Genomic DNA, 13,948 nt, shown 5'->3' with positions numbered 1-13,948 from the left:
ATTTGAGTTTCTTGGTGTGTTCTTGCTGTTGAATAATCTTGCTCAGGGATGCATGTTTTTAGATCCGTTTTAGGTTTTTATGCTGCATGTAGTAGTTTTGTACGATGTATGTGGAATAACCCTCTCATTTCTGGTTCTTTTCTTGAACATCTGTGTTTAACTTTCAATCCATTTATGGTCTGTTATGATTTCTTCCCAATGCTTTCTTGGATCTGGTTTTGTTTGCTTTGAGAAACATGGTTGAACTTTTGAAAGTTTTATGGTTGTACTGAGTGTATGTACATGTTCTTGGTCTATTTCTTTTTTCTGCCTAACTCTTTCTGCAGATCCGTGTCTTTTGGCTTCGTTAAGTGGCTTTGTCTTCTGCATCATTGTTTGTCGACATAATGATTATGCATTTCACTCTATTTGTTCTTGGAACCCTTGAAGATTTTTGTTACATTCGAATGAAGAATGAAGTGACATAACAGCCAGCTTGAAGCACTTTTCAGTGGTGCTGGATACACTTTCGTTGTCGATAATTCTTTTATTTTGGGAAGAAATAATAAAATATAGTAGATAATTGTTTTATTTTGGGAAGAAATAATGAAATGTAGTCGATAATTGTTTTATATTGGAAAGAAATAATAAAATGTAGTCTTTTTCTTTAAGATATGTTGTATTGAGTTTTTATTGTTATTTCTAGATTAATCAATCTTCATAATGTGTAATTTACCTCGAAGATTATTTTAATTGTTCGATGGATTTGTTTCTCGATAAAGATGCATTTTAAGGCTTAAATTCATCGGTATGTCGTCAATTATTCTGTATCAAGTAATATATGAGCTTGTTCGTAATTGTAATTTTTTATGGAGATTTTCTCTACCGAAATTGTATAATATTTTCATTTGTGATCTATATCAGTAATTTTGAAATTTGTAGGGTAAATTGTACCTCCAATTTTTATGAAAAAAATGTAAATTTTGAGGCTTTGGCGTCGAAACATTTTCAAAATTGATGTATTTTTCTCAGAATGCTATGAATTAAAGGTGAATTAAGTTGGATGTACTATTTTTACATTCCATTTCTGTAGCAAACTTTATTCATGAATGATCTAATTTTATATAGCTTTCGTTATATTTTTTGTTAAAGGTTTTCAGTATTTTGTGTCGGAAACTGTAACATCTTTGTGGTTAAGTTGGCCATTTATAATTTGATAACTTCGGAATGTAGTTTTGGATTCTATGCAAAGATTTTATACCAAAAAAGATTATATGCTAGAATTTATACGAAAAAATGTTTTGATATGGGTTTTGTTGTGTTTCAACTTTTCAAAAGTATGTAATATAAGAATAATTATGGGAGCCATGTTTTTATAATATTAGATTATTTGCAAAGACTATACTTTAAATAAGAATGATTGCATTTTTCACATCATTTTTATTTTAAATATTACATTATTCCTCCTAGAAGGTAAAATAAGGAGTCTTGTTTTGAAAATCTTAAGTTTCTTTTTCTACCTGTTTGAGCTAAATATTTGTTTTTACATTTGAGATAAATGGTTATTTGAACTTGTTATTTATATCTTGAGAATATGGGTGTTCTTCACTCCTCTTGAGTTTGTTAAGGAAACTGTTTTTGAGAGAGAAAATTATTCTTAATGATCTTTGTTATTGAAATTAGATTAGATATTTGGTTTGTTATTGAAATTAGATTAGATATTTGGTTGACAAATATGAAATTTTAGTAGTGAGAGTACTTTCATTGATATTTCAGAAAGATTTTAGTAGTGAGATTTAAGTAAGATTTTGTATGAAATAATTATAAATTTTGTTATTAAAAAAACTGTATAATTGATGTTATTTTTTTTAAAATATTTTGTATAAAATATATTTTTAAAAAAATTTATATGAAATAACATAAAAGAATTACGGGTCAATTAAAAGTTTTATAAATTTTTTAACAAATTTATAAGAAAATTTTCAAATAATGAGTATTTTTAAATTAGAAATTTTAGCAGTAAGAGATTAAGAGAGAATTTTCTTAATTCAATTTGTAAGGAAGAAAGTATAAAAGATTTATTTAACTGTATAGAAATGAAGGAAAAAAATATACAATGTGATAAACATATAATTAATAAAGTAAAAAAATTTAAAATAATGATATTTTTTTTTTAAATATTAATTCCACCCTTCTCTTTCTCTTTCTTGAAATACGGTAAAATAATTTTAATTTTCGATCTCATAAATTTCAATTTTGTTCTCACTTTTAAATTGTGTCAAAATAATAAAAGTTAAATCTATCTTCATTTTTATTTATTATGTTACAATTAAAACATATTTTAAGAGTAAAAGTCATTTTATAATAATAATAATTGAATATTTTATTATTATTAAATAAAATTGTAAATAGTTTTTTATTAATTGAGTTTTTATAAGAAAAATCATCTTTATAAATATTTTCTTAATTTTTTTCTATTTTATCTTTAGATTTTTTATTTTATGTTCCATTTGTTTGATGATCAAAGTGGTCATAAGGGTCTTGACGAAGAATGTTTTAATTCTATCATATCATAATCTTAAATGGATTAAATTTATCTTTTGTCGTTCTTTTAACTCTTTTAATGGATTTGTTTTATATAGGGATTGTTGGGCTATGAAGTTCAATGGCTCAAAATGAATATGTTTGATTATCTTTATATTGCATGTTTAGTGTTTAATTGGTTATGATGAAACTCTTCTAAATCATAGATTGCATCCATTGGAAGTAGAGGTCTATATCGTAATGTAAGTAAAGGAAACTAGTAATTTATATTACATGGTTAGTGTTTAATTGGTTATGATGAAACTCTAATAAATCATATATTGCATCCTCTATAAGTAGAAGTCTATATCTGGAACTCTTTGTATTAGTAAGAGTAAAGAAAACTAGTAATTTATGTTACATGCTTATTGTTTAATTGGTTATGAAATAACTCTAATTAATCATTTGAGTAAGAGTAAAGTAACCATGATGATCGACTTATATATTGGAACTATATACGAAAATCATCACATATAATAATTATTATGATTAAATCTATCTATATATACAAGATAGACTTGTATTAAACATCACTTATTCTTTTTAACTATATACGTGAATAAAGTGGTAATTAGCAAGCTCATTGACAGGATAATATCGATATGGAAATGTGTAGAAAAATTAAGTAAAATAAATATTATATCAGATATAACATATTTTAATTATTACATTATTTATAAGATCTATTATTTTACTGTTTAAGAATTATAGTTCAATGCATTAATATTAATAGATTGTACATTTTTTTAATTAAGAGACACAATATGAAAAAAATGTGTCTTATCACGTATGTTATAAATTTATCACTTTTTTTTTAATTTTTTTTTCTCTCTAACTATATGTGGGATATCCTGAGACATTTTCCTATATAAAACCACTCATGCGAACAATTTTAGAATTTAAAGGTAAAGAAAGAATATACTCTTTTTGGAGACTTTTTTAAGAGTCCTCAAATATATTGACTCACTCTTAATAATATTAAGAGAGTGCTTTTGTGTTTTTAACACATTTTTATGATTTTTTTATATATATAAAAGAGTTTGGTATGGATAAAATATTTCTGTAATATTTTAGAAGAGAAATAAGGACAAATTAAGCGAGTTTCTGTATTGATTAAAATAAACTATGAATAAGTTAGAAATAATTTTTTTGATAAATTATTTATACATGAAAACAATTATACAGATATATTATTTTAATCTTATAAATAGTGTTTTTTTCTTATTGTTATTTTATAAAAGTGTTCACTAAACATGCATAAGTTGTTAAGCAGCTTATAGCTAATAAACCTAATACATTTTGTATAATTCATAACAAACGATTGAAAACTAGGGATGCAAAATGTAAAACTCATTTTCTTTACCTTTATGCTTCGGTCAGTCAAAAGAAAAAGGCTAAGCCTGTTCCCTTTTCAAAAACTCTCAGCTTTTTCACCACCCTTTTATCTTTGCTTTTGTCACCCCACAACAACTCATTCTTCCTCTCTTCTTGAAACATAGGCCGGGTTTAGAATCATTGTGAAGTCCTCCTCGTATCAGGCCGAACATCTTCTCCTTCGCGTAAGTCAAAGACTCCAAACCTTTGTTTCCTTTCTTTTCCAGTTTTGAGGTCTTGGTTTTGTTTTGGTTGCGATCAGAGCCTCATTACCTTTTCTTGTGCTCTTGTGTTTTGGTTCCTTAGGTTGTTTTGGAGGTTGTGGTGCTCTTTTTGCTTAGGGTTTTCTTCTCATCTAGTTCAGAATCTGTTCGAGGTAAGGGAAGTTAGTCTTTATTTTAGATTTTGAAATAAATTTCTTGTTTTGGTTTTTGATTTTGTTTTGATGTTTGGATTGATGATTCTACTGAATTGGAATGGATTGTGTTCTTTGTGGGTTTGGATTTATGTTTTTGCACGTGTGAATAGGTGAGACTCTATCGTTCTTTCTTAGGCGAAAGCTCTAGCCTAAGCAAGAATAGCAAAAACTCATCTTTGCTTCCATTCGAGTTTTTGCTTAAGTGAGAATTCTCGCTTAAGCGAGAGAAGTCTCGCTTAAGCGAGAAAAGTCTCGCTTAAGCGAGAAAGTTTAGCTTAAGCGAGAACTCACGTATCTTTCACTTTGCCTCTGTTTGGGTTCTTGCTGATGCGAAAATTACTCACTTGAGCGAAATAGTTCATGTAATTCGAGCGAGGACTTCTAACTTAAGCGAGGATGTTGCAGAATTGTTTCAATTCCTTAATTGAATATGTGTGATTGACTGAATTACTTTTTGAAAGGATGAAATATGAAGCTATGCATGAATGATGTTGGTATTTTGAGACTTGACTTGATATGTTTTCGTATAATATATGATTGTTTGGTATGAGGAAGTCAATGTGGGATCACATTTTATGGAGAAGTGATGAGATTATAAATATAAAAGAGAATCACTGGAGTGAATTGGCTAAAATTGATCAAAATTGTTTGTGTATAAGGGTTGTGCTTCTAAGGAAGAAGTGCAGTCCTCACTAGTAGGTTATTATGCATTGGCTAGGGATATGTGTGGATCAGAAGTTATCCTATATTTTACTAGGTTTACAACTCATATAGAATATTGTGGCCTAGGTGGTGAGAGTTGAAGGAGATTCTTATAGCTGGATTAGGGGTGGGACCACTAATCTGGCGATGCCCTAAGTAACTTACTTTGTCCAGAAGAAATTGATTCATGTTGGTTAGACCAAGTGGAATCTGGACCTTTGCCTTAATCCACTTTTATGACATGTGCACATCTTCTTATGTCTGAGTCAATGCATAGATCCAGATAATTGAATCTAAAGGGTCTGTAATCAGCTTGTTTATAATAATTGTATTTTTGGTATCTTTTTTATAAATGTTTGAAACATGCTATGTTATGATATATAATAAGCTTAATCTATTACATGATTCTTTTATAGAATATGTCTTGTGTTGTTTGCTTCTTTTTTTATGATGATCACATATTTCAGTAGGAGATGAGATTGCAAGACTAGAGACATATCTCATGGATGATAAGTCTAAAGTTAAAGTGGAGAGATTGCAAAGAAAGTATAAGTAGTTTATATGTCTGATATAGGGTTTTGTGTAAATTTGTTGTTGTATAAACAATATATTTCTATAATCTAAACTCTCAAAGAACTGTATTGATAATATGCCTTTAAATATTTTAATGAAATATTTTATTTTGATAACTTGACATTAAAATGGAATGTTACACAAAAATGGTGATAATAATATTATCATATTAAAGAAAGGTTAAATTCGTTTGGACCCTAACTTTTTATTAGATTTTATTACTTCGTCAACTAAACTAAATTAGTCCGAAATGAAATCTAGAGAAAATAATAACTCGTGTATGGAACAAAAATCAAAGTCAATTTGAAGGATATTATGCAAGCAACTATGGACATTCAATGACAACACAACCAAGAGAAGATTGTGATGTTAATTATCCCGTTTGTGATGTGTGAGGTGTTTTCTCATTCCTGATTATGAATAGATGACAATTAATTGATGAAGAGCATCTGTAAAACTAACTATGCACATTGTCAACAAAGGTCTTTCAAATAAGTGAGCCAAATAAATTTTAATATTACAAAAATAAAAATTGATAACCGTATCAGTTTTTAAACAAAACTATACAGCAAATAAAATAACAAATTCACTGGTTTTTCATACTAATGACTTTTATAACAGATCAAAACCTATTCAAAGTCGAATCATTTTACAGTTGAATCTAGGGAGAATAAAAACAAAATATAAATGGAAAAAAACACTGGCTCTCAGACAAATTACAAAATATGCCAGGGCGAAAATATGTATACATACACGCCCAAATTCGTGATTATGAAAGTGGGTTCCAATTAATCAAACTTTTGTATGTAGACTAGCCACTACCTAATTTCTTCTATTCATATAAAAAAAAGTTTACCTGGCTACAAATACCTACAGGGACGTTTTTGCTCCCTCCTTGGCCTGTATTGCGTGAGGGGAGGAAGAGGAAAATGCTCATCAACCTTTTCTTCCACAATGATATGGATTGGTTTAGCAACACAACCATGTACAACAGTCTCCATCCCTTCAACATGCTTTGACATTGACGGTCCACTGTCATCAGATATGATGCTTGGCTTGCTTGCACAATGTTCTTCATTTAATAATACAGATCCTGTTTTTAATTTGGCAGGGTCACCCTCTTTCTTTGGATTGTTTTTCAAAAAGCATGCAAGGGTCATCTGGTCGTCGTCGTCGTCATCATCATCACTTGTCCAAGTATTTGTTTCGTCCTGGTTTTTCACTCGTCTATCAGAAGCAATATTCGGCTGCACTAACAAATTTTTAGTTCCAACAGTCTCGCGTGAATGAGAAAAACCGCCTTGATCATCAGATGGGTTTTGACTTTCAACCTGCTCAGGAACATCAGTAATCCTAGCGAAGGAAGTCTGACTTAAACGTTTGGTAAATCTAGATAATATCTCATTTGATTTGTTGCGTAAAAAACATGCAAGGGTTATGCTGTCTGAATCTTGATTTTCAGAATTGGAGATACAGGAAGACTGGTTTTCTGAAACCTCAATGGAAGTGACCTTGTCACTACAAGAGATATCCACTAATTTCTGGGGAGAATTTCGACTACTTTTTGTGCGTCTCTTGGACATCGTCTTCTGCGGAAGATTGCTGTGTGCAGAGACGGAGTAGAACTCATCGTCGTGATACACCTCTGTATCTCGTACTTCTTTGGTACGTTTAGTTCTTTTTGCACCTTTCTTAGAACTCTTTTTCTTGGGAACATTGCTGCAAGCAATGAACGAGAATTAGAATACAAAGGTATATCGGAAACAATTTTCAATTTCAAACATTATATGGCCAGCATGTTTACTGAAAAATTATAGAAACTGGATCAAAAACTTAAGAAACATAAGGTTTACAGAGATTATAAAGACTAACAAAGTACAGTTCCTCGCAGAAACAATAACTCTGGCTGGTTCTTGGAGGCACCATTATCGTCCCAACATATATTTTTTACTTCCTTTTCTCTAAACCCAAAATGTATCTATATACAAACATCTCTTATTCTTAACTCTATTGACATGGTAACTAGTTCCTAACTACTTGTAACTACATCAACTAGCTTATTCCCATTTCCCTTATTTCTTCTCGGATAAACCTCTGTAATAGGGGTAGTATCCTATCAACAATAATCCTAACAATCCTGGCATCACACGTGTAAGATGTTGAGAAACAAAGGCAAAATGAAAGGGAGATTAAAGGGCAGTACCTTGACTTGCGCTTCTTCCGGATGTTTGAAGAACCAACATCAGATTTTGGAGCTAACGCAAGTAAAGGTAGAAAGTCATTAAGTGTAATGGTTGGGCGTTCAGATTCTCGATCAACGAAGTTACTACCAATAATAGACCTTTGCTTCTTTCTTGCTTCTTGAAGCAAAGGAACTTGTTCAGGACATAACACCTTCCATCTCCTGTTCAATAAGAAGAATACATGTAAGGTTATAGAGATTGAAGGATTTTAGATTTTCATCATTGATGTTAATTTGAGCGCATACTTTCGGCATTGAGAATCAGTACGGGGAGGCACTTCTTCAGCAATCTTAGACCAGCAATACCCATGCTTTGCAATTGCATCTTCTAATTTTAAATCCTCTTCCTCAGTCCATCCACCCCATTTCAAAGAAGGATCCAGACTATTGAGGTATCTGTCATAAGAATGTTCAAGAACTTTAACAAGAATCTAAGACCGTAAGGACATTATGTCACCAAAAATTTTAACCAAAACACATTACCTGTCCCTACATTGAGATTGGATCCGGCCAGGAACATATTTAGCTATTTGATTCCATTTGCGCCCAAAAAGCATGACTGCTACTCTTAACCGTATATCTTCCTCTTGTGTAAAGCTCCCTTTCTTCTCAGGACAGAGGGATTTTTTCCATCTGCATCAGCAGACAAAATGCAGCCACAAATAAACTTCACTTCTCCAGTAAACGTAACTCTGTTAATTTATTGAACCAGACATAATTGCATTGCATATATTTAACCTTTTAATATAAGTGATCATATAGTCATTTCATTTTTAATAATGTTTCTTTTTTATTTTAACATAAAGCAAGCTCGTAAGAGAAACAAAAGAGATAAAGAAAGAGTCTTGAACCATTCTGAATAGATATATTCTTTTTTTCCTGTCATAAGATATCAAAGCAAATCACTTTTCAAATTTGGACAGGTTCATCCTGATGCATTGTGAGAAACAAGGTATGGAAGTAATGCATCTCTTCAAAAGCTTAAATATAGAAGGACACGATCATTAGCCTTTCTATATAATTCAACCTCCAGAAATACATAAAAATACCACCATCCTAAAGAAGTAACCAGATATTCTCTCTTGAAACTGGGTTATAAATACTTCTTTTCCCAACCTGCCACTTTTCAACAACACTGTATAAACAAATAAGCAATAATAGTTCAAACAATACTGAGCTGAAATCAAATTATTAAATTGGACAATTACTACAAATCATCAAAGCCACATAATAACAGCCTAAAAGAAGATGATTCCAAGGAATCCGTAACATCAAACTGTGAACTACACATAAATCTACCTTGTTATCTTAAATAGGATGAAAGGCTGCTGTCAAATATTATTTGATTTCAGATAATGGGCTACAAAATGCAAAATAAATCACAAAAATGGAACACAACTTAAATAGCTAACCAACCTATTTGAGCACTGGGTTCCTGTCCGACGTTCTAAAACAGAAGCCACGCATTGCCAATTGCTATTACCAAAATATGTCACTGCAGAACATAGTTGAGCATCCTCTTCCTCAGTCCATTCACTATTTAGCATGGCAGGATTTAAGCTCCTTTGGAATCGTGACAAACATTGAAATGGAGTCCTGCTTGTGCCCAATGATGAAGCAATATTGAACCAGTTCTTGATGCCCGTATCTTGGACAATAAATAAAAGGGACCTGTCCTCTTCCTTAGTCCATGCACCTTGGTTGACCAAAGGATCTTCATAATTCAACCACCTGTGGTTGCAATTGCAAACCATTAAAATATAGTGAATCAAAGGTATGAAATCCAACCATTCATACATAGACACTATTCTATGGTCTACATAACAGCATCTATGATGATAACAACCACCACAGACTTATTAAGCACGACTATATTAAAAATCATGTCATGTACAATCCCACCTGCATGATGTGTTGATCTCGAACTCTTACTGAAATCCAAATTTGGTAAACTGTCTGTGATGGTGATCGTCATAGATGTCTGCAATGTCGGGGAAAAATATTCTTCATAGAAAGGCAATAAACATGAAACAATAGTCAAAGAACTGTATTGACAGGACTAAGAACCAATAATAGCAACATAAACATTTTATCATAACCAAGAACCATATTTCATGCATACAAACATGCACAAGAAAGCTTCACCAATTAGTATATACATACCCTCATTAAATTCAGCACGTGTTCACCAATATCAGAAACATAAAATACTTCATCATAGAAAATATCAATTTTTTCACGCACAAAAAACACAAAAGAAAAGCTCACAAATTAAAAAACATATACCTTGATTCACATTCTGCACCAGTATGGCCACCAACATACATAGAAGCTATCAGATCCCAATTAACTTTAGGCAAAAAATTTCTAATCCTCTCTGGTGTGACTTCAAGATCCTTAACGGATGCCATTATATTATCCATGTCATCAGCATCTCCAAGCAAGCCCTCTGAACTGTAAAGGAGGTAGGTACAACAAGGGGAAAATTTAAAAACAAAACAGGGGAATGGTCACATTGGTCAAGCAGCAGCAGTTAGTAATTTAGTAACATACGACAAAACAGAATTGATATTACCTTGTTCTATCAAGTGAAAGTGAGAGTTGAAGCACCATTTCTTGGAATTGTTGCTTAATTCCCTTAAAAAGATTTCCCCTGTCTGCCTTAGACCATTTTTTCCTATCCAGTGAAAGTGGAAATCTTTCCAATACCATCCTATAATTAGCAACACGAGAATTTTCTTCTGGGCCATAACACATTGCAGGTACCTTTCTACGTTTCTGCCAGGAAAAAGTTGGATCAAGGATTACCAATATAATCAGTGACAATTGACACTTCGAGAAAACTAAGATGGTGACAAATGTCAGGTTGCCAGCCAGTAACTAGATAACAATAAAATTACCTAAATATTTGCACTCAGTTTCTGTGCAAGATTGCTAAGCAATAGATTCAAACCCCTTAATCATACCCCCAAATCAGGCATAATACCCAAAGCAAATAACAAAGACTGTAAATCTAACCCTTCTATCAAAGGCTGTAAAGAGAAAAGTTACAAATCTCAAACAAAAATGGTAAAGTATCAACGCCATACCCATATCCAATACCAGTGCACATGATACTCCAATACATGTATATAAGAAGTATTCTTCAAAGCTTTTATAATTTTTAAAATTTAGTAACTGACAAATTTGAGATATGGCTCCAATACCTTGGAAAGTCCCACATCAACTCCATGAATCACATATCTAGAAAAGTGAATTTTAAATTTAACTCAACCTCATAAAATTAGCTTGTAAAATCAAATTTTCACCAACTTATATACAATAAATTGCTCATATCTCTAGTTAATGCGAGATTTCTAACATATCCTTCACACAAAAACCAAATATCTCAAGTGTGGCTTATAGATGGTCCAAAAGGCTCAACAAACCTTATTGGGATAGGCTCTAATATCATCTAAGAAAATGGATTTAAACCTAACTCAACTTCGCAAAAATCAACTTGGAAAATAAGATTTGCACACACTTATATATTGTAGTTTAGTAATATCTCTAGTTGACGTGATGTTGTATTTTTCTTAGTATGTAAGTGTACTACAGATATTAGTCTGTGTTATAACATTTAAAATAACAGTTACCCTGTTTCCCACTATAGCATCTTCAAAGAGGACTGTCACATACTACTATTTGAGATCGGTAACTATGGTGTAAAGTTATTTTTTTTTCTTTTAATTCATGCTAGCATTAATAGGCCGAAACATATCTTGAACTTTTAAGAACCTTTCCTCGCCATTCCAGTTTTATATTAAGCATGTTTCAAGTATCCAGGCTTTCATAGGAGAGAACCCTTTCTCTCCATAACTATTTCATATTACCACTCAAACCCACTAAGCTGTATTAAACAGATACAATCTATAGTTTTCATAATTTAAAAAACTAAGTTTCAACTGAATGAGAATCTCAAACATTATCCACTAATCTACCCAGAGATAAATATATCTATATATGACTAGTACAATCATTTATGATGAAACAGTACAAACAATAACTAACACTTCAGTAAACAATAAAAGCATCATACAACTAACCTTAAACTTCTTTGGAGACCTTTTTGCAGATATTAATTGAACACGTGGATCTTTTTTCAGTGATAACACGTTCCCTGTTCTTCTAGTGCATGAAGCCTGGAAGTCCTTAAGAACTTTAATTTTATTCCTTATCTTTTTGTTTTCCTCAATTTTAGCCTCAAGCTCAATCAACTTACCTCTAATAAATCTCTGCAAATCCCTATTTGTCTTAATGGCGTCAATAAAACACTGTACAACAGGAGGACAGCTCAATCTTTTCTGTTGTAATCTAGATGACTCCCAGGCATCAGGTTCAGAACTCTCAACAAAATCACTAAGCTGCATTTCAATGTTTTCAATCAACTCCTCTGTGGCACCACCATCAGAATCGAAATGGGTCGAGCCATTAGCGATGTCACCCTCACAGCCCATGCTGGAGATCTGATCCTCCGCAACCAACTTTTTTATCCCACCTTCATGCAAACCTAATATTGTCATCATTCCAAGTTTTTGTTACAAAAATAAATAAATAATAACAAAGTCCTAAAACAGAACTGCCAACAAGACAACTTGGGGAATATATAAACATTATAAGGTAAAAACCAAGTCCCACTTTCACTTTGACAAGAGATAGTACGTTATTAGGGAAGACTGAGATCCTGCATTGACTAGAAACTACAAAAAGTACCTGATAAGAGCTTATAAAGCTTAATACAATAGCTTTGTACGATGAATTCAGTTAGGCGACCATAATCAAAGAAACATACATCCAAATTCAGCTACACAAGAGACACCTAAAACTCATTTCAAGGCATCGTTTCAAAAGATAAATACAGTTCAGTTAAGACATGCATGTATCCAATGTTAATTTTAGATATATGATTATAGTCTTTCCTTCACTTTTAATTACCGCCAAACCAATTTTGCTTAAACATCAACAAGTTCCAACCACCAACCAATATATATATTTTATTCTCTACTTATAGCTCACCTAGCATTATTATTTCCCTTAGATTCACATTCCAAATTCAGAAATTAGAAATCAAAATTCAACAACGAGAACGCACACAGGAAACTCAAATACCTTCGTTGTAGTCGCCAAACCTTTTCATGATGGCGCGCACTGTCTCGAGGTCATCCACGTCATCGTCGTCGTCAGACACGGCCAACGCCGACTCAAGCGGCGGAAGAACGGACAGAGGCTGGTATACACTCTGCACTCTCTTAAGACATTCGAGGTCGTCCTGGTCGTCGGAGTCCGAGTCGGTGGCGACGGGAACAATGGCAGTGCCGGCGTCAGTGAGAGGGTCCAACGACGGAACATCGTCTTCAGCTGCGAAATTATCATCGGAGCCAGGGACGACGATCATGCAGGCTCGGGAGAGCGCGGCCATATCATCCTTGAAGCCGTCGTCACCATCGTCGTCGGTTGATGAGAGATTGTCGTTTTCGAAATCGTCGACGCGAGGAGTCATGGCATTGGGATTGTTAGGGTTTCTTCGGAGTTTCAGGGAAAAAGTGTGAAAAGAAAGAGTGAAAGAGTGTGAGTTTAAAGGTTTGGTGTGCTGAAATGGTTTACGCTGCGGCTTCTTTCTGTTAGAACAAGAGGCATTCTGGTTTTCTTTCTTCAATTTGTATAATTTATTGAAAAAATATATATAAATTTATATATCAAAGTATCTAAAATTAAAATTAATAATTTTTCTAAATTTGAAATTATATATTTTATTTTAATTTCTTATATCAAATTAAAATAACATGTTGATATGGAATCCTAAAATAACATGTTACTTAGTTCTCCATGGTGTCATAAATAACATAAAAAGTAAAAATATATTTATTCACTTCTATACATTCTAATAAAATTTTAGGGTGCTAAAAGTATGATTTTTTTTTTTTGCAATATATATTTCTTACATTTATTGAAACACAAAAAACAGGTTCTTGTAAACAGTTAAAGTAAGATTTCACGCTCTACAAAGAATAATTAATTTTATGAATTTTACCAATGAA

At 32.1% G+C, this 13,948-nt stretch overlaps 1 protein-coding gene and 1 long non-coding RNA gene across 9 annotated transcripts; one reads left to right on the top strand and one right to left on the bottom strand.

Annotated features, from left to right (window-relative positions):
• Window positions 1-3,853: 3,853 nt before the first annotated feature.
• Window positions 3,854-13,086, top strand: LOC146886644 (uncharacterized). 7 transcript variants are annotated; one of them, XR_014994621.1, is made up of 6 exons: window positions 3,854-4,121; window positions 4,243-4,312; window positions 5,524-6,614; window positions 6,741-7,012; window positions 7,092-7,294; window positions 7,521-7,720. It is a non-coding gene; the product is annotated as an uncharacterized LOC146886644 (long non-coding RNA). The 7 variants fall into 7 exon arrangements; XR_014994620.1 differs by having other exon boundaries at window positions 3,891-4,121; window positions 6,506-6,614; XR_014994618.1 differs by lacking the exon at window positions 7,521-7,720 and adding an exon at window positions 12,949-13,086 and having other exon boundaries at window positions 3,857-4,121; window positions 5,524-7,012.
• Window positions 6,220-13,410, bottom strand: LOC114182022 (uncharacterized). Of its 2 annotated transcripts, none has more exons than XM_085672718.1 (9): window positions 13,020-13,410; window positions 11,957-12,420; window positions 10,447-10,649; window positions 10,158-10,325; window positions 9,288-9,602; window positions 8,355-8,504; window positions 8,118-8,267; window positions 7,833-8,033; window positions 6,220-7,348 (listed from the first exon to the last, which is right to left on the bottom strand). In XM_085672718.1, the coding sequence occupies exons 1-9, from the start codon at window positions 13,408-13,410 to the stop codon at window positions 6,490-6,492; spliced, it is 2,901 nt and encodes a 966-aa protein (XP_085528844.1). In that variant the 3' UTR covers window positions 6,220-6,489. The 2 variants fall into 2 exon arrangements, with proteins under 2 accessions (XP_085528844.1, XP_027924564.2); XM_028068763.2 differs by having other exon boundaries at window positions 11,957-12,408.
• Window positions 13,411-13,948: the final 538 nt, after the last annotated feature.

Source organism: Vigna unguiculata, chromosome 4 (genome assembly GCF_037176805.1).
Source record: "Vigna unguiculata cultivar grain cowpea cultivar isolate G323 ecotype 2 chromosome 4, ASM3717680v1, whole genome shotgun sequence".
Lineage (NCBI taxonomy): Eukaryota > Viridiplantae > Streptophyta > Magnoliopsida > Fabales > Fabaceae > Vigna > Vigna unguiculata.
Note: the sequence above shows the minus strand (reverse complement) of the source record. Positions and strands in the feature narration are given on the sequence as shown.

Coding starts and splice junctions, on each gene's coding strand:
- LOC114182022 (XM_085672718.1), bottom strand. CDS start 13,410: ATGACTCCTCGCGTCGACGATTTCGAAAACGACAATCTCTCATCAACC. Junction 8,034..8,117: donor ACTGATTCTCAATGCCGAAA/GTATGCGCTCAA, acceptor CTTATTGAACAG/GAGATGGAAGGTGTTATGTC. Junction 7,349..7,832: donor CGGAAGAAGCGCAAGTCAAG/GTACTGCCCTTT, acceptor CATTGCTTGCAG/CAATGTTCCCAAGAAAAAGA.